Here is a 22,175-nt window from a genome sequence, read left to right as displayed (position 1 = left end):
AAGCTAATGACTTTATGAAAAATCAAGAAATTCTAAGACAAAAGCAAAGGAATGAAAAAATAGCAGACAATGTGAAATGTCTCATTGGAAAAACAATTGACCTGGAAAATAGGAGAGACAATTTTAAAATTATGGGACTACCTGAAAGTCATGATAAAAAAGAGCCTAGAAATCATCTTTCAAGAAATTATCAAGGAAAACTGCCCTGATATTTTAGAACCAGAGAAAGAATCCACCAATCACAATCTGAAAAAGATCCCAAAAGGAAAACTCCTAGGAATATTGTAACCAAATTCCAGAGATCCCAGAGAAAATATTGCGAACAGTCAGAAAGAAATAATTAGAGTATTGTGGAAATACAATCAGAATAACACAAGATCTAGCAGTTTCTACATTGAGGAACCACAGGGCTTGGAATATGATATTCCAGAAGTCAAAGGAACTAGGATTAAAACCAAGAATCACCTACCCAGCAAAACTGAGTGTAATACTTCAGGGAGAAAAATGGCCATTCAATGTTATATATGTATGTATGTATGTATGTATCATGTATATATAAATATATACATATATATATGACTTTCAAGAGTTCTTGATGAAAAGACCAGAGCTGAATAGAAAATTTGGTTTTCAAACACAAGAATCAAGAGAAGCATGAAACGGTAAAAAGTAAGGGACTTACTAAAGTTCAACTGTTTACATTCCTACGTGGAAAAACAATATTTATTACTCTTGAAACTTTTCTCAGTACTAGAGTAGTTTGAGGGATTATACACATATAGACAGAGGGCACAGGGTGAGTTGAATAAGAAGGAATGACATTTAAAGAAATAAAATTAAGGGGTGAGAGAGGAATATATTGGGAGGAGAAAGGGAAAAATAGAATGGGACAAATTATCTCTCACATAAAAGAGGCAAGAAAAAGCTTTTTCAATGGAAGGGAAGAGAGGGGAGGTGAGAGGGTAAAAGTGAACCTTACTCTCATCATATTTGGCTTAAGGAAGGAATAACATGCATACTCAATTTACTATGAAGCTTTATCTTATAGCACAGGAAAGTAGGGGAGAAGAGGATAAGCAGGTTTGGGGTGGGAGGATGACAGAAAGGAGGGTAAATGGGAGGAGGGAGTAATTAGAAGTAAATACTTTTGAGGAGGGATAAGGTGAAAAGAGAGAATAGAATAAATAGGGGGCAGGATAGGATGGAGGAAAATATAGTCTTCCATAACATGACTTTTATGGAAGTCTTTTGCATAACTACACATGTATAACATATATTGAATTGCTTGCCTTCTCAGTGGGGATGAGTGGGGAGGGAGGGAGAGAGAGAAGTTGGAACTCAAAGTTTTAAAAATGAATGTGAAAAATTGTTTTTACATGCAGCTGGGAAATAAGATATACAGGCAATGGAGCATAGAAATCTATCTTTTCCTCCAAGAAAATAGAGGGTATAGGGATAAGAGAAGGGAGGGGTGTGATAGAAGGGAAGGAAGATTGGGGGAAGGGGTAATCAGAATGCATATTCTCTTGGGGTGGTCAGAGGAGAGAGATGGGGAGAAAATTTGAAACTCAAAACCTTGCAGAAATGAATGTTGAAAACTAAAAAATAAATAAATTAGAATTTTAAAAAATCTATTTGAAACTAAATAATCTGATCCTAAAGAATAATTGTATCAAAGAGCAAATCATAGCGATGATCAACAATTTCATTAAAGATAATGAAAACGATGAGACAACATACCAAAAGTTGTGGGATCCAGACAAAATAATACTTAGGGGAAATTTAGATCTCTAAATGTGAGAAAAGAATAAAACAGAAAAAGAACAGATCAGTGAATTGGGCACGCAACTTTAAAAAAAAAAACAAGAAAAAGATAAAGGTCTCATTTCTCAAATATAGGTAATTGAGCCAAATTTATAAAAACTAATAAATGGCCAAAAGTTATGAAAAATGTCCTCAGAAGAAAAAAATTAGAACTGTCGATAATCATATGAAGTGCTCTAAATCACTAATAATTATAGAAATACAAATCAAAACAGCTCTAAGATTCCACTTCACATACATCTGATAGATTAAGAAGATAGGAAAGGGAAATGACAAATGCTGAAGGGGATTTTTTTTTAATATTTATATTAATACAATGGTGAAGCTGTGAACTAGTCTGAGCATTCTGGAGAACAATTTAAAACTGTTCTCAAAGAGCTATAAAGCTGTGTGCACCCTTTTTACCTGGCAAAATGGCTACCAAGTCTTTACCCCTCGAAAGGATAAAAAATAAAATAAAAAGGTCTTCTATGTACAAAAATATTTATAACAATTCCTTTTATGGTGGTAAAGAATTAAAACTCAAGTGATTCCCATCAACTGTGGAGTGGATGAATCAGTTATGTTATATGATTATGATGGAATACAATTGTACCACAAGAAATATGAGGGGAATGTTTCAGAAAAACCCAAGAAGACTCACATGAACTGACGATGCAAACTGAAGTAAGTAGAACTAGGAAAACATGATATACACTAATACTAATCAACTGTGAAAGACTTAGCTACAGTGATCATTACAGTGATCCACTACAGTACCAAGAGTCATGATAAAAAATTATATCCACCACTGGAGAGAGAATTAATGGACTCGGGATGCAGATTGAAGCATATTTTCTTTCTTTTTCATTTTTCTTGCTTTTTTTGCATCATGGCTAAAGTGGTAAAAAGATTTGCATGATTTCACATATATAATAAGTATTTTATTTCTTGATTTCTCAATGAGTAAGGGAGAGGTGAAAAAAAGGAGAGAATTTGTAACTAAAGATGAAAATAGAATTTTTAAAAGGTAAAAAGAGAAGATATTGTTACACATTTATCATGTAACTTATTCTGAACTGAGCATTCAAGTAAAAATGACTACAAGTAACTCTACTTAATGCAACATTTCTACTACTTAGGAAGTTTCCATTTCAGTATAGGATAATAAATGCTTCTTTTGTTCCATACATCAACTCAAGTCATCGCCAGCGATGCTTCACAGTACTGCCTGGCCATCTCCTCAAGAGCATTCTTGCTACCATACTGCCCCACACCTCCTCACTTGACAGTTCTGGAACCATAATCAAAATAATACTGCTCTTGCTACTGGAAAGTATGTCAATTTACTCTTCTGAAGCTCGATTCATCATCATTATGTAACTTCTGTTACAGTAATTAGTTCATTGTAAACCTATGGTGTGATTTGATGTCCCCCATGGTCTGTGTAGTTCCCTCCTTTTCAAGTTTGAGGAATTTGTTTTATATGAACAGTTATGACTTCAGTAATAATTTCTCTAAGTCCCCAATTAGGAAAATTCTTAACATTGCAAACACAATGCCAAGGTCTTCACCCCCGCACCCAGGTTGACATGAATCTCAGAACTTGATTCTCTGGCTACTTTTGCCTTCGGCTATTCTGTCTTGTTCTTTGATGTAGTGTCAGAGATGGCTAAGAGCCACTATGGCTAAGTTTCAAGCTGCCAGAGCAAGATGCCAGAGATTTGAAAACTGGAATCTCTACTAGAGTCTGTGGGTAGCCAGTTCTACTCCATAATCACAGCCTTAAAAAGAGGCTAGAACCCATTATAGCAAGATATTGATTTCACAGACAAGATGTCAGCTCCTATAAGCAAGGAACAGATACGATTATCCATTGGCTGTTGCACTTGGAAATGAACATGATGTACAGCAGTGCTTTGTAGCAATTGCTTTAAGTTTGAGCTCACTCTGGGGACTGAAGTGATATAGGGGAGAGTATTCTAATGGAACATAGGAATGAGTTTGTATTGATATTTATTGGTTAAATAATATTAGAGAAGTAATCACTGAATGAAATCATGGTGTTGAGGTGATATTAAGGGCTGTTCGAGGTAGATATGGGGGAAAGCACAACCAAGTGGGGAGAAGGATTCAAATTAAGAATATTAGAGAAAAACTGCATAATGTCTTAAAGTTACCATTAGAACCTTGAGGAGAGATATAGCCAGTCTTGCTCTGTGGGCACTGGCAAATCAGTATGAGTGTGAGTAGAGATAAGGAACCCAAGGGTCTATATGAACTGCAACATAATATAAAGGAGAATTAGGGAGGAAAGAAAGAGAAAAAAGGGACTAGAATTGTCAGATTTTTGTATTATAGTCTGAAGTGCTTATGATCAAGTTATGCTATAAAGTTACATTTCCCAAATTATCTTGTGCTAAGTAAAAGGAAGAAAAGGTAGAATGGAACAGAATGAGCAATCAAGAATTATTTTATCCGTTCTAAAATTTTATTATTTATTTATTTTAAACGTTAATTTATTTTTCAATTTTGAGTTTTAAATTCTTTTCTTCCTTTCTAATCCTTCCTGTCCCATTGGAAAGGCAAGCAAAATGATAATTATACACGCAAAATCATGTAAAAAATTCAATATTAGCTATATCACAAAAAGAAAAAAGTGAGAAAATTATACTTCATTTTGCAGAGTTCATTAGTTCTCTCTCTATGAAAGTGGATAGTATTTTTTTCATCATAAGACCTTTGAAATTGTCTTGGATCATTGTATTAATCAGAGTAGCCAGGTCTTTCACAGTTGATCATAACTACAACATTGCTATTACTGTGCACAATGATGTTCCAGCTACACTCACTTCATTTTGCATCAGTATATATGGGTCTTGCCATGTTCTTTTTGAAACCACCCTCTTCATCTTTTCTTATACAGCAGTGGCAGTCCATCACAATCATAAGCCACAACTTCTTCATCCATTCCCCAATTAATGAATATTCCCCCAATTTCCTATTCTTTGCCACCACAAAAAGAGCTCCTATAAATATTTTTGTGCAACTACATTTGTATTTTTGCACATTCTTTTCCTTTGACCTCTTTGGGGTACAGACCTAATAATGGTATTTCTGAATCAAAGGATATGCACAGTTTGATAGCCCTTTCATCATAGTTCCCAGCTGTTCTCCTGAACGGTTGTACTCAGTTCACACCTCCACCAACACTTTCTAAGTGTGCCTATATTCCCTCATCCCCTCCAACATTTGTCATTTCTGATAGGTATGAGGTGGTAGCTCAGTTGTTTCAATTTGCATTTCTCAAATCCACATTTCAGAACATTTTTTCATATGACTATAGACATCTTTCATTTCTTCTTCTGAAAATTGTTCATACCTTTGACCATTTGTCATTTGGGGAGTGGATTTAAGTTTTATAAATTTGACTCCATTCCATATATATATATATATATATGAGAAATGGGGCTTTTATCAGAGAGTATTTTTGTAAAAATGTTAATATTTCATGGTAACTTTTATTCAAATATAATTTCACTGATCATCTATTTTAATTTGTTCTATTTTTGCTTTTGCTTTCTCTGAGATCATGATCGCTATCCCTAACTGTTTTTTTACTTCAGTTGAAATGTAATAGATTCTGCTCCAGCCCTTTATTTTAATCCGGTGTGTGTTTTTCTTTTTCAAGTGTGCCACTTGTAAACAACATATTATTGGATTATGGTTTCTAATCCATGCCTCTATCCACTTTCATTTTATGAATGAACTCATCCAATTCACATTCACAGTTATAATTACTGACGGTATCTCTCTCTACCCAATTTTCTTTGACTACTTCTTTCTCTTTTTATTTTGTCCCTCCTCAAGTGTATTTCGTCTCTGACCACTGCTCCCATAAAAGATGGAGTGTCATGTGTGGAGAAAGGTAAATAGTCCAGTGTAGCTAAATTGTACAATGAATGGATTGGAAGTAAAGTGTAAGTCTGGAAAGGTAGGAAGGGGCCACATTTTTTATTTTTTTTAAATAATTCATATTGATATTTTTTATGACTTAAATTTCTTCCAATAGCTTTCTCTCCTTAGCTCTCATGAAGAATTTCCTCATAGAACAAAGAATGTATTTTTGAAGACACATGCCTCAACAATGTCATGGATGTAAAAAAAATCCCCATATATGCCAAAATATTCATAGCAGCAGTTTTAAGACATCAAAGAACTGACAGCAGAGTAGATTCTCACTGATAAAGAAATGACTAAACAAATTGTGGCAAACAAGTGTAATGGAATATTGCAGTGCTGTAAGAAACAATAAATATGATGAATATAGAAAAGCATAGAAATTATTTACATGACTAATGCAGAGTGAGGCAAAAAGAGGCAAGAAAACAACATATCAAATGACTATAACAGTGTAATTCAAAAGAACAATCACTATAAGTCAATTGAAAAAAATGCTCCAAGATTACCAAAAAAAAAATCAGAAACACAAAGAAGAGCTAGAATAATACACCTCTCCTTACTCCTTTTTGAAAGTTCATACTTGTGGAACATTGCATGTATTATCAGAACTTTTGGATAAACATTTAAGTTCATCAATTTAATCCATTAAATGAATATCTATGTATGTATGTATGTATGTATGTATGTATGTATGTATGTATGTATATAACTTTTCCAAAATCCATTTATTGGTATTACTCAATAATAATCATTACATTGGTGAAATATGGTCTCCTTATAGGAAAGGACATTGATTCTTGTCCTGGAATTCTCCAGATGTAGTACAATGCTGGGTTCACATTATGTACTTTAAAAATACTTGCTATATTTAGTCCAATTTATGAAAAAAAGTGTCTTCTACTTATCAGTTTCTTCAGGGCCCCTTTTACTTCATTGTTCCTTAGACTATAGATCAGGGGGTTCAACATGGGGATCATTACGGTGTAGAAAACAGACACCACTTTATTCTCATCTGTTGAGTAACTAGATTTAGGCATCATATAAATGAATGTAAGGGTCCCATAGAACAGAGTGACTGCTGTGAGGTGAGAGGTGCAAGTTGAGAAAGCTTTGGATCTTCCCTCAGCAGATCTTATCTTCAGAACAGATAAAAGGATATATACATAAGAGATTAGGATAATTATCACTGTAATTATAAGTACTGACCCACCAGAGAGAGCGGGAAGAATTTCAGCAAGATCATCTTGGTAGTTGGAAAGTTTCAAAAGTGGTGAATAATCACAGAAAAAGTGATTGATTTTATTGGGTCCACAGAAGGAGCGATTCAATAAGCAACCAGTGAAGATCCAAGCATTTATACAACTAAACAGATAGGATATGATAAGTAGCAGAGTGCAGACTGCAGTAGACATATTAGTGGAATACAGCAAGGGGTTACAAATGGCCACATACCGATCATAGGCCATCACAGCCAGCAGAAAGCACTCAGTGGAACCAAAAGTGGCTGCAAAATAAAACTGGGCCACACAGGCTCCTAGAAAGATTGAGGTCTTATCTGCCAGGAAGCTGATGAGCATGAGAGGTGTGACAGATGAGGAAAATCCAAGATCCACAAAAGCCAAGTGACTGAGGAAAAGATACATCGGAGTGTGAAGTTGGGAGCTCATTCTGATCACAATGATGATGCTAAGATTACCAGCTAAGGTCACAGCATAGACACCCAGAAACATCACAAAGAGGATGCCACAAAGGATTGAATCATCTGTTAATCCCAAAAGAATGAATTCAGTCACAGCAGTGCAATTATTGTCAGACATCTGTCTTAGAAAGAGAACCTATTAGACAGAAGAAAAGAAGATTAAAATAGAATAAAGGACTAACATTTGGATATGTCTATGGATGTATTCAGAAAACTTTCACTGGCCACCTCCTACACACCTATCCCACTGTCTTACTCCAATTCTTGACTCTTATGCATCATAGCAGCATGTCCATAAGCAAACAGACATGAACAAATTTATATCCTAAAAGTTTTCCCCAGAGACCATCAATATTGTATGGTTTGCCAATTTAACCATTGTGGCAGTGAAAAAGCCTGTGAAAGAGAAAATGATAGCTTACTTCTACCAAAGGAGCCTTTCTTAAGTATATGCAGAGACCAAATTCAAATGTGTAAATGCTATTCTGCCAAGTAACCACCACTGTTCATCCCTTCCAACGCAACAGAATCTGCTTTGTGAATCATGACCTCTTAAAGGACCATCTTCCATAACTAATGATGTTATTCATGTCATGGTAACTGACTATAAGAGAAGTCCAGACTTCTGAGATGACCCTTGTGCTCTAAAAGCATAAGTGAGAAGGTTTGGGGAATGTGGATTCCATGTCTTCTCATTGTATTTTGTTCCCAAAATTTGGCATTACTGCAAACGGCCATTACTTGGTTTGATATTGTTATCTGAAGGAATGTAGGAAATTTCCTAAGGAAACTTTTCTGTTTCTAGGCAAAATAATGGAAAGCGCTTGCCCAACCAGCTGGAATCAGATGTTGTTTATGTGTTGCTCCCTTCCATGCTGGAGAAATAGCTGAGCAAACTGTCGAATAGGAAAGCAGTTCTGTGCTGTAAAAAGTGATGGATTTGACTGCTTTGGCAAAATATGGAAAAGCTTTTATTTGCTGATGCAGAATGAACTAAGGAAAACTAGATCAATTTATATGATGACTTCAGTAGCCATGTGAAGGGAAATAACTTTGAAAGATCTCAGAAATCAGACCAACTAATGACAATCTATGTTGTCAATAAACTGTTATGGGAATATGGCCTACAGCTTAACAAAAAAGTGATGGACTGGACATACAGAATGATACAAACATTACCAGATATGGCTGGTTTGTCTATTTGTTTTCCTTCACTATAAGTAAATGTCTGTTACAAAATAAAGTGCTTCCAATGGGAATGGGGAGAATTAGCTTACTAGTAAGTGATAGAAAGGGGAAGGAAATCATCAAGTAACCATTTCAAAATTCAGAAAAGAAAAGGAGAGGTACAGATGAAGACACAAATTAGGAAATCATTGCCGTCATGTTAAACTTTACATATATATGCATATTTCGCTTTCTAAAAAACTATCTTTAAATGTTTGCATTTGTAGATACTTAAGTTCAAAATAAAATAGTCTTACTTTTTTCCTGAAATGTTCTTATTATTCCCAACTCTAAACTCATTTTGCTTCTCTAAGTTCAGTAAGAAAGAATAGAAAATAGCTAAATACTGTTCAGTTTAGAAAAGAACCTCAGTATGACTCTCAATGTCTGTATGGTCAATTCTTTCTTTGTGACTACAAGAAAAAAGACTGTTCTAATCCAATAAAATGTATATGGTTCTGAGTCAGTATCTCAACAACTGCTACCTCATTATTACCTCTCAAGGGAGGACTTTACATCCTATTCCTGAGAAAAGAAATACTGGCCATCTGGGCTCTGTTTTTCTCCCTATTTTTCAATTCAAAACTCAAGATTATCCCTTGTTATCTTCACTCTGATCTCTGAAAAAATAGTCCTTTTTTTCCATGGCCAACACCTCTGTTTGTTTCTCTGATCCCATGCCTCCTTGCCATCCTGAAACTTTCCCCAATGAAAAACTCTGTTATTCCTTAATCTCCTTATCAAAATTCTTCTTCTTTTCTTCCCACAAATAGGCTTACTTTTGTCCTGTCATTTAAAAACCTTCATTTTACCCTGACATTCTTGCAATTTATCATACTATATTTTTTCCCTTTCCCAGCCAAGCTCTTAGGGGAAGGTGAGGAAGACGCTACCATTATTGAGTCTAGTTTCTCTCCTCCCACTTCTTAACTTATTACAATGTGATATTTGACCCCATTACTCCACTGGAATTATTCTCTCCAAATTTACCAATAATTTCTTAATTGTATTTTATAATCCTCATTTAGATTCCTTGAAAACAGAGATTGTTTCAGTCTTTTTATCCTGAGCATCTAGCACAATAACTGAAAAATAATTGGTTCTTAATCAGTGTTTGTTGATTGACTGATTGATTTTTTGGGCCTCTATATAAAATACAACACAGTAGATCATTCTTCTTGGATACTTTCTCTTCACAAGCTTTCATGACACTGTTCTCTCCTAGTATTAGCATTCCTCCTACTTTTCTGACTTTCCTTTCTCTTCTATCAGATCATGATCCCTGCACTACCTACTGACCTTGTGCTCCAAGGTTCTTTCATAGACCCTTTTTTCTATATGTTCAGTTATTTTCAATTGTATTTGATTCTTTGCAACCCCCATTTTGGGTTTTCTTGGTGAAGATACTGGAGTATCTGTCATTTCTTCTCCAGCTCATCTTACAGATGAGAAAACTGAGGCAAATAGGTCTAAGTGAGTTGTCCAGGGTCACATAGCTACTAAGTGTCTCAGATCAGATTTGAACTCAAGAAGATGAATCTTTCTGGCTCTGGGGTCTGCCCTCTATCCACTGTACCACCTAGCTACCCTTTTTCTTTTTCTGAAGCAATTGAATGAGATCATTAGCTTCCACAAATCCCATTAACATCTTCGTTTAGATATCTTCCAAGTCTACACATGTAGCCCCAAACTCTAATCCATACATAACCAATTATTGGGCATTTTCATCTGGATGTCCCAAAGACATTTCAAACTCAACAAGTCCAAAACAGAATTCATCTTATCACAGACATTCAATCAAAAACTACTTATCTCAATAGTTCCTTATTTCTGTTGAAGGCCCCACCATTCTTCCCAGTACCATATTTTACATCCTGGGGTTGACCTATAATCTTTTCTATATCTTTATCTATCAATCCAATCAACTCTCAAATTTTCCACTTTTACATCTGCAAAATATGTCACATTTCCTCATGTCTCTTCACGCAATCACCACTCAAATTTGTATCTCTTCTCACTTGAACTATAGCAAAGACTCTTAATTAGACGTCTAGTCTCTCCTCCCTCTGAACTGTCTTTAAAAACCTACAGAAATGATTTTCCTAAACCACATAGTTGACCATGACTTACCTACTCACACCTGGACAAGATTTCTTATTGCCTTGAGGACAAAGTAATAATTCCTCAGCTTGAAGGCTATTTTTCTTTTTTTCTTTCTTTCTTTCTTTGCATCACCAGTGGTTAGGACAGGATCCTGTGCACAGAGGCATGTCAAATTACTAGATGAATTGAAGGCAACCAATTGCATTTGAAAATTTTAAATCTCATTTACATTGATAATATAATCATAATAATCACATAATAGGAATACTAATAACTCAATATAATTTAAATTTCATACATTACTTTCCTCCCCTAATTTTTATACAAATATATTGTTATAGATGAAGTAACTGAGGATCACGCAGTTTCAATCACTTACCCATGATAACAGACAGAGCTAGTAAGAGTCAGATCTGAAATTCAAGTTCAGCCATCCTGATATCAAGTCCAATTCTTCCTCTAATACGTCAACAGATAAGTATTATAGTGAAATCCCTCTCCCAAAAGCCTCAATTTGAGAAGTGAGGGTGTGGGGTGAGAAGTATTACATCAAACAAATGCACCTACGCATTCACAGAGATCTTCACCTAATATGTCCTTACCTAACTATGTACTATCAGTCTTACCATCTGTAGTAAGGTTTCAGGATTTATAATTTGACCTGTGCTAGATTGGAATTTACTTACCAAAATGCTAAAATAATGCTCTGTGCATATAGCTCCCTTCCCAATCTCTGATTTAATATAGAACCACAAGGGACTTGGAACATAAAAGCCCAAATCAGGAATGTGCCCTGCTCTTAAAATAATAAAAAGAGATCCATTAAAGCCCTGTGTAAAGATGAAATCAATATAAAATCTGACATGGCAAGAGGAATAGCCAGGCCTCCCTGAAATGAACTACTAATCAAAAATCAGACCTAAGTAACTTTTTTTGCAAAATCAAGAACAGTAATGGTACCTACTGATTCAAGAAGAAGATAACTTTAGGTGCCAAGGAATTATCTTTGCATGGCAGCACCATATTTATTTTGGATTTCGTAGCATTTGGGATATAGCCCCTTGAGCACCTTAACACTGAACATAGCTTACATCATTAAAATGCCATTTGAAATCCACTAGGATTGACAAAATTACAAACGTACAGATGACTTGCTTAAGGATTTCTCTAACTTTCCAATGGCCTTCATTTATTTTTTTCTTTGTCTCTGTTTGTCCAAGATTTTAAAAAATGAAAAACAAGATTGAATAGCAACAAAACCAGTCTAGAAAGCCGGATATGTCATGGAAGCCCTCCCAAATTGCTCTGTGACCAACACGTAGCAATTGTGGTTGTCACAGTGTTCTTTAAGTATGAAAATTGGTCCTCCTCACCTCACCAGAAACATTTGGGACTGGGCCATAACCCGTAATGATTTAAATCTACACACCTGAGACTGATAGACCATTTACGAAAATCAGCTTAGTAGAAACTCTAGATCCTAGAATAAAGGAACCATTTGCAGTGAGGAGAAATATCCAAATGGGAAGGTAATATTTACAATGTCTTCAAGGATTCTGACAAAATGTCCCTGGTTTGTAAGAGTACATATGATGCATGACACAGAGTTTTGCTGTGCAACAATTGAATTATGCTCCAAGCCAGCAGTTGGCTAGGAAATAAGGATCTTTCACTCCCTGGTCATACAAGTGAACAAAAGACTTTGGAGTTTGATAGAATGATTTGTTCTTGTGCCTCTGAGCTTAAAAAAGAAGCCTGAAAGTACTTCCTTTAAAAAATGTTCAGGTGTTGTAGCCCTCCATGTCATGGAAGACAGGAGGACAAGTTTGAGCTTGTGACATTAGATCTCAGTGCTTCATTTTTGTTTTGTTTTTAGTGTATTGAATAGTATTTGCTTTGAGTGAATTTTTAAGAGGAAAAGTAAAGCACGATGGAGAACCCAAAAGTTGGGGACTCTTGAGCCAGACAAGTTATGAGTTATTGGAAATCCAAACCCTTAAACAGGAATCTAGAAAAGGCCTAGGAAATGGGAATACAAACTCCACATTTTCAGAAAAACTATGGTGGATTCTCAGGGTGGGTGCTATCTCTCCAGGGGCTTTTACACATGTTCAGCTGAATGATATAGCATGTTCAGATATAATATTTAAAGGTATTACACAGTCTTAGCTGTTAATGAAACTGTTTTATGAATGAAGCAATTATATCACCACCTCTTGGACTCTTTCACTGTTTCCTGTTGAACCATATTTTCCAACATATTTTTCAGTCCTCTCATTATGCTCGTTGAAATATTCAATTTTAAATCAGATAGTCTTATTGATTTATTTGTAGTATTTCTCTACTACCTTATTCTTTACAAAAGATCTTGATACATAAGCTATAATTATTTTCATGGTGGTGTTCTTGCAAATGATGTCAATAAGTTTTGTAACATGAAATGAAAATGTCTCATTAAATATTTCATTACCTTTGGACACAAGGAGATCAGTTTCCTTCTTTGCCTCTCCACAAAGTCAGAACCATCTTTGCATATAGCTATAATCCCCTTTGTATTGTGGCTTGATTTATTGAAAATGCATAATATGATTTAGCTACTGTCGAATTAGATCCATCTGTTGATCACTGGATGAAGATCCAGTTCCATTTAGAGTAATAATAGTTAAGATTTATATAAAGGCATGGTCTGGTCTTACTGTTCCAGAGCTTTGCCAGTCATGTATCCACTCAGAGCTCTAAGGTATCCCTGAGCAGCCAAGGAGTTGTTTTTATCTAATTCAGTGGGGTGAGGCCCAACTGATATTTGTTCCTATACTGTTAGCTGACAGTGAATACTTCCCCAGTTCCATTTCTCCAAATAATACCAATTAGGTATTACAAGGGGATGTTTACTATGAACACATAGCAAGCAGAGAACCATAGTTCCCCACTCTCTAATCTCTGGAGGGGGAGCACACCCTCCCCTCTACCTCCTTGGTTTCTGGGAAGAGTAGCCACAGACTTAATATACTTTCTACATAGCATTCACCTCCACCAAGTTCACATTCAAATGTGGCACAACAGCTAAATGAGTCTTAGTCTCAGCTAATGCTCAGCTGGGTCTCTAAGGTCCTTCCTTAAAAACTGAATGCTGGACTCACTGGCCAAAAACTTGGCATGTCCTACATTCTGGACTTTCTCATCATTCCCTCTCTTGACTTTCTCAAGCTCACAAGGATGAGCTATGAACTCTTGTTTCATGCTGGCTCTGAGAAATGAAGGGCCTGGTGCACAACCCCTACTGATATACTTTCAGAAGCCAGCTAAACCTCCTTCAACAGAATCAACAAGTCCATTAAGTGCACAGGCAAAGAGAATGTGGCTATCATGTGGCTATCAAAAATAGTTACAGAATTTCACTACTTGCTCTAAATCTTGTCAAGGCATTTCCATTACATATCCTGATGCTTTTCAGAAAGCAAGCTACTTCAGACTCTTCAAAATGTCTGATTGTAACTTCTCACCCTACCTCACCCCTTACCATTAGAGATATGCAATTCAGAACTCTATGGTCCTTAGTACCATTTTCTTCCTTTGATGTCCCCCAGCCACTGTCATAAGTTCTGAAACTACAATTTTGATCCCAGGTGGCCCTCCTACTGTTCCTTTGAACTAAATTAAGCAGGTTCTCAAAAAGAGGTATGACGATGTGCCAGAACCATATATGAAGCACTTACAGCATAGGAGAATTCATGAAATCTTGAATTCCACTGGAAAAACTTTTAAGCAGCCAGAAATCTGTTGATGCTAGGAACAGGAATTGAAGTGGTATTTTATACAGGAGGTGTGGGGTCAGCAAAAATGGAAATGAAAGTCATGTTGTATTCGGCTCTGACCAGAACACATTTGGAGTTTTGTGTTCAGTTCTGGACATGACATATTAGTGAGGATACTGACAAATTAAAATGCCAGTAAAAAAGAGAAAGAATAGCTCAATGAATTGGGCATACAACTTTTCTTAAAAAGAGCAAATAAAAATTTCCAAAACACCAACATATAAATCATGAGTCAAAGAGAGATAATAAAATTAAAACAAAAAATGTAATTAAACTAATAAATCTAGGATCTGGTTTTATGGAAAAACAATAAAAATAGATAAACCATTTATCTGACTTATCTTTAAAAAAACAAAGGAAGCCCAATCACTAGTCTCAAAAAGAAAAAAAAGAGAACTATATATCCAATAAAAATGAAATTAAAGTAATTATAAGTTATTTTGCCCAATTATAAGCCAGTGAAATCAACAATCTAAATGAAATGAATCAATATTTACAAAATAAAAATTGCCCAGATTAACAGAAGAGAAAATAGAATATTTAAATAATCCTATCTTGGAAAAAGAAACTGAATAAATCATGAATGAGTTCCATCAGACAAAATCCCAGGAATAAAAAGATTTACTAGCAAATTCTACTAAATATTTAAAGAACAATAAGCTTCAATTCTATATAAAATATTTTGGAAAAAATAGGTAAAGAAGTCCTATCAGATTCCTTCCATGACACAAATGTGGTTTTGATACCTAAATGAGGGAGACCTAAACAGAGAAAGAACACTATAGACAAATTTCCCTAATGAATATTGATGCAAAAATACTTTTTTGGAGGTGGAACCAAGATAGAGGAGTAAAGGCAGGAACTCATCTGAGCTCTCCTTGAAACCCCTCCAAATACCTATAAATAAGGACTCTAAGCAAATTCTAGAACAGAAAAAAAAACTAGAAAAACACAGAGTGAATCAAATTTTCCAGCCCAAGACAACTTGGAAGGTTGGCAGGAAAGGTCTGTTGCACCAGGATGAAATAGGAACACAATCCAGTGCAAACCTGGCACCAGCAAATCAGAAGCAGGCCTCAGGGGTTGCAGCAGTGATAGTTCCAGATCTCTCGGCCCAAAGATTCCAAAGATAACTAAGAAGGTCAGCAGGAAAGGTCTGTTGTACCTGAGTGAGAGTGGAGCACAGTCCAGCACAGGTCACACCAGCGCAACCCCAGTGGCTGCTTCTGAAGCTCTCGGAGCACAGATAATAAGGGGGTTGAACAATTTTTCAGAAGATTACAGAGGTCCCTTTCTTAGTACTGATGCAGGACTCTATTGCTTTGCCCATGCTTGGATTCAGATCGCAGTCCTGGGTGGAAGTCCAAGGATGAAGAGAAGCACTAGCACATCAGATCTTGCATCCACAGTAGAATGGGGACCCTCCTCTTAGTTGCAGGGCAGAAATGAGTGAGGTCACTCACAGATCAGAGCACAGGTTAGAAGAGTAATAAACACCTTTCCTTAGTTCATACCACCTTGGAAGAACTGAAAACTTACATGTCCCTTGAAGTATCTCTGAAAACAGCTGCATAAAACCCCTGAAGCTTGGTACAGTGTGCCCTTCACCATGAAAGTAGACCCCTACTTTAACAAAGTGTTAAAAGTCAAGGAATGGGCTGGGAAAATGAGCAAATAGCAGAAAAAATTCTGACCATAGAAAATTATTATGGTGACAAGGAAGAACAAAACATATCAGAAGCCTCCAAGAAAATTATGAATTGGTCTCGGGCCACGGAAAACCTCAAAAGGATTTTGAAAACCAAGAAAGAGAGGTAGAGGATTGGAAGAGAAATGAAAGTGATGCAAGAAAATCATGAAAAAACAAGTAATAGCTTGATAAGGTAGATACACAAAAAATAGTAAAAATACCCAAAAAAAATTCTAAAGAAAACAACACCTTAAGAACAAAATAGTCTAAATGGTAATCAAGATACAAAAAGCCAATGAGGAGAAGAATGACTTTAAAAAGTAGAATTGTCCAAATAGAAAAAGAGGCACAAAAATTCAATGAAGAAAATAATTCCTTAAAAATTAGAATGCAGCAAATGGAAGCTAATAACTTTATGACAAATCAAGAAGGAATAAAACAAAAACTCTCATTGGAAAAACAAATTACTTGGAAAATGGATCCAGGGGAGATAATTTTAAAATCACTAGACTACTTGAAAGCCATCATCAAAAAAAGATCCTGGACAGAATCTTTCAAGAAATTATCAAGTAAAACTTGCTCTGATATTCTAGAACCAGAGGGAAAAATAGAAATTGAAAGCATCCACTGATCAACTCCTGGAAGAGTTCCCAAAATGAAAATTCCCAGGAATATTATAGCCAAATTCCAGAGCTTCTGTGTCAAGGAGAAAATATTGCATGCAGTCAGAAAGAAGCAGTTCAAGCATCACGGAGCCACAGTCAGGATAACACAAGATTTAGCAGTTTCTATATTAAAGTATCCCAGGGTTTTGAATATGATGTTCTGGAGGGCAAGGGAGATAAGTTTGCCACCAAGAACCACCTACTCAGCAAAACTGAGTATAAACTTTCAAGGAAAATTTGATCACTCGATGGAATAGAGGACTTTCAAGCATTCTTAATGAAAAGACCAGAGATGAATAGAAATTTTGACTTTCAAATATAAACACTAAAGAGAAGCATAAAAAGGTTAGACAGGAAAGGGAGATCATAAGGGACTTAATAAGGTTATACTGTTTACATTCCTACATGGGAAGATGATACTTGTAACTCAGAAGAATTTTCTCATTATTAGAGAAGTTAGAAGGGGTATATATATAGATAGATATATAGATATGGCACATACATATGTGTATGTATGTATGTATATGTATGCATATGCATGTATACACACATGCGTGTACATACACATACATGTATGTATATGTATGTATACACATATGTGTGTACATATACATATATACACAGAGGACACAGGTGTGAATTGAATATGAAAGGATGTTATCTAAAAAATAAAATTAAGTGGTGAGAGAGGAATGCACTGGGAAAGGGAGAGATAGAATGGAGTAAATTATCTCAAAAAAGACGCAAGAAAAAGCTTTTACAGTGGAGGGGAAGAGGAATGAGGGGAAGGGGAGTGAGTGAACTTTACTCTCATCGGATCTGGCTCAAAGAGAGAATACTATGCACACCCAAGTGGGTATAGAAATCTATCTCACTCAGGAAAATTGGAAGGAAAAGGATTAAGAGAAGGGTAGTCATAGAAGGGAAGACAAAGTGGCGAAGGGGTAGTGAGAAGCAAAAGACTTTTGAGGAAGGACAGAGGTAAAGTAGGAATAGAATAGAACAAATTGGAGGAGGAATAGGATAGAAAGAGATAGTTAAGAATAATAACTGTGAAAAATTTTGAAGCAGTTTTCTCTGATAAAGGCTGCATTTCTCATATATATAGAGAACTGAGTCAAATTTATATTAAATAAGAGCATTCTGCAATTGATAAGTGATCAAAATATATGAACAACTTTCAGATAAAGTAATAAAAACTATCTATAGCCACATGAAAAATGCTTTAACTCATGGTTTAGAGAAAAGCAAATTAAAACAGTTCTAAGGTAATACTTCATATCTATTACATTGCTAATAGTACAGAAAAAGAAAATGACAAAAGTGGATGTGGGGGAAATGAGACATTAATGCACTGTTGGTGGAGATTCTGTAGAAAAATTTGGAACTCTGCCAAAAGGGCTATAAACCACACATACCTTTTGACCTAGCAATATCACTAGCAGGTCTGTATTCCAAAAGAGATATTTTTAAAGGAAAAGCACCTATAAAAGGACCTATTTATAGTAGCTTTTTTCTGGGGGCAAAGAATTGGAAATTGAAAGAATGCTCATCAATTGGAGAATGACTTAACAAATTGTGGTATGTGATTATGATAGGAATACAATTGTGCTATAAGAAATGATTAGCAGGATGCTCACAGAAAAATCTGGAAAGACTTACATGAGTTGATGCAAAGTGAAATACGCTGTGTACAAAGTAACAGTAATATTGTAAGACGATCAGCTCTGAACCACTTAGCTATTCTCAGCAGTACAATGATCCAGGACAACTCTGAAGAACTGAAGATGAAAAATTCTGTCCAACCAAAGAGAAAAACTGAAGGTGTCTGAATACAGATTGAAGGATACATTTTTACTTTATTTTTCTTGAAGTTCCATTACATTCATATACCATTCATCTGAAAGCAGTCTGTTCATACCCTCTGAGCATTTATTAATTGGGGGATAACTTGTATTCTTATAAATTTGACTCAGTTCTCTACATATTTGAGATATGAGGCTTTTATCAGAAACATTGGCAGTAAAAGTTGTTTCCCAGCTTTCTACTTTCCTTCTAATCTTGGTTGTATTGATTTTGTTTGTGCAAAATTTAATTTAATATGATCAAAGTTATACACTTTTATTTCATAATGTTCTCTATTTTTTGTTTTATCATAAATTCTTCCTTTCTCTATAGAACTGACAGTTAAACTATTCCTTGCTCTCCTAACTTGCTCATAAGTATCAATACCTTTATTTCTAAATTATGTACTCATTTTGATCTTATCTTAGAATATGGTGTAAGATGTCAGTCTCTGCCTAATCATACTATTTTCCATACTATTTTCCAGTTTTCCCAAAATTTTTGTCAGTAATTTCTTATCCCAAAAGCTGAAGTCTTTGGGTTTGGTAAACACTAGATTGCTATATTCGTTTACTACTATGACTTGTGTACTTAATCTGTTCCACTGATACTCCACTCTATTTCTTAGTTCCAAGTAGTTTTTATGATGGCTATTTTTAATATAGTTTTAAATCTGGTATGGCGAGGCCACCTTCCCTTGAATTTCTTTTTATTAATTCCTTTGATATTCTGGAACTTTTGTTCTTCCAGATGAATTTTGTTATTATTTGTCTATATCTATAAAATGTTTTTGGTAGTTTGACTGGTATGGTACTGAATAAGTAAATTAATTTAGGTAGAATTGTTGCTTTTAATATGTTAGCTTGGCCTGTCCATAAGCAATTGATTTTTTCAATTATTTAGATCTGACTTCATTTGTGTGAAAAGTGTTTCATCATTGTGTTCATTTAGTTCTAGGATTGTCTTGGCAGGTAGACTTCTAAATATTTTTTTTTCTACAGTTGTCTTAAATGGAATTTGCCTTTCTATCTTTTGCTACTGGAATATGTTGATATTTGATGTTAGAGATGCTGGTTATTTATATGGGTTTATTTTATATCCTGCAACTTTGCTAAAGTTGTTAATTATTTCAAGTAGTTTTTTAATTGATTCTCTAGGATTCTCTAAGTATATCATCATACCATCTACAAAGAATGATAGTTTTGGTTCCTCTTTGCCTGTTACAATTCTTTCACTTTCTTTTTCTTCTCTCATTGCTAAAGCTAGCATTGCTAGTACAATATTAAATAATAGTGGTGATAATGGACATCCTTATTTTACCCTCAGATCTTATTGGGAAAGTTTCTAGCTTATCTCCAATACATAAGATGCTTGCTGATGGTTTTACATTGATATTAATTATCATTTTAAGAAAAACTCCATTTATTCTTATGCTCTCTACTGTTTTTTAACAAGAATGGCTGCTGCAATTTGTCAAAACCTTTTTCTGCATCTACTGAGATAATCATAAAATTTCTGCTAGTTTTGTTATTAATGTGATCAATTATGATGATAGTTTCCATAATATTAAAAGAGCCCTACATTCCTGGTATAAATCATGCCTTGTCATAGTGTATTATCCTCATGATAAATTGCTACAATCTCTTTGCTAATATTTTATTTAAAATTTTTGAGTCAAAAATCATTAGGAAATTTGGTGTGTAATTGTTTTCCTCTGTTTTGACTTTTCCTGGTTTAGGTATCAGCACCATATTTGTGCCATAAGAGAAATTTCGTAGAATTCCTTCTTCACATATTTTTCCAAATAGTTTTATATAGTATAGGAATTAATTGTGCTTTAAATGTTTGGTAGAATTCACTTGTAAATTTTTCTGGTCCTGGAGACTTTTTCTTAGGGAGTTCATTCATGACTTATTCAATTTATCTTTCTATAAAGGGTTTATTTAAGTATTTTATTTCCTCTTCTGTTAATCTGGACAACTTATATTTTTGTAAATACTCATCCATTTCACTTAAATTGTTAGATTTATTGGCATACAGTTACACAAAATAGTTGCTAATCATTGCTTAGATTTCCTCCTCCTAATTCACCCTTTTCATTTGTGACACTGGTAATTTGGATTTCTTCTTTCTTTTTTAATCAAATTAACCAAAAGTTTATCTATTTTATTGAGATTTTTCATAAAGCTAGCTTAGTTTTATTTATTAGTTCAATAGTTTTCTTACTTTCAATTTTATTTATCTCCCCTTTGACTTTCAGAATTTCTAATTTGAAATTTAACTAGAGATTTCTAACTTGTATTTTTTCTATATTTTTTAGTTCCGTGCCTTTGATCTGCTCTTTCTTTATTTTATTCATGCAAGCATTTGGAGATGTAAAATTACCCTCAAAACTACTTTGGCTGTATCCCATAAATTGGTATATTGTCTCATTAGTCTCATTCTCTTTGAGGAAATTATCGATTGTTTCTATGATTTATTGCTTGACTCACTCATTCTTTAGGATTAGATTATTTAGTTTCCAATTAATCTTTAATGTATCTTTCCATAATCCCTTATTACATATAATTTTTATTGCATCATGATCTGAAAAGGATGCATTTAATATTTCTGCCTTTCTGCATTTAACTGTGAAGTTTTTGATGCCCTAATTGCGAAGGTGCCCCATACCACTCTTTTCTATCCACATTCTCCGTTTCTCCAGAGGTCTATCATATCTAACTTTTCTAAAATTCTATTCACCTCCTTAACTTCTTTCTTGTTTATTTTGGTGTTAGTTATCTAGTTCTGAGAGGGAGAGATTGAGATCTTCCACTAGTGTAGTTTTGCTGTCTATTTCTTCTGTAAGTCACTTAACTTCTCCTTTAAGAATTTGATTCTATACCACTGGGTGCATAATTGTTTAGTATTTATATTACTTCATTGTCTATTGTACCTTTGAGCAAGATGTAGTGTCCTTCCTTATCCCTTTAATTAGATATCTTTTTGCTTTGTCTAAGATCAGGATTGCTACCCCTGCTTTGTTTTAAATTTCAATTGAAGTGTAATATATTCTGTTCCAGTCTTACACCTTTACTCTGTGTGTATCACTGTGCTTCAAATGTGAATTGTGCAAATAACATACTATAAGATTCTGGTTTTTAATCCACTCTGCTATCTGCTTCCGTTTTATGGGATAATTTATCCCATTTATATTCACAGTTATGATTACTAACTGTTTATTTCCCTCCATCCTATTTTCCCACCATTTACACTTTTCTCTCTCTTTCACCTTGTCCCTCCTCACCAGTGTTTTACTTCTGAGCACTGTCTCCCTCAATTTTTCCTCCCTTCTATCATCCCCACTTTGCTTTTCTTTCCCCTTT

General features: G+C 34.8%; 1 protein-coding gene across 1 annotated transcript; it reads right to left on the bottom strand.

Annotated features, from left to right (window-relative positions):
• Nucleotides 1-6,644: 6,644 nt before the first annotated feature.
• On the bottom strand, nt 6,645-7,583 carry LOC140512853 (olfactory receptor 5P80-like). Its single transcript, XM_072622222.1, has one exon. It carries the CDS (start codon nt 7,581-7,583, stop codon nt 6,645-6,647), a length of 939 nt encoding a protein of 312 aa, XP_072478323.1.
• Nucleotides 7,584-22,175: the final 14,592 nt, after the last annotated feature.

This window comes from Notamacropus eugenii, chromosome 6 (genome assembly GCF_028372415.1).
Source record: "Notamacropus eugenii isolate mMacEug1 chromosome 6, mMacEug1.pri_v2, whole genome shotgun sequence".
Lineage (NCBI taxonomy): Eukaryota > Metazoa > Chordata > Mammalia > Diprotodontia > Macropodidae > Notamacropus > Notamacropus eugenii.
This window is presented reverse-complemented; position numbering and strand designations above follow the sequence as displayed.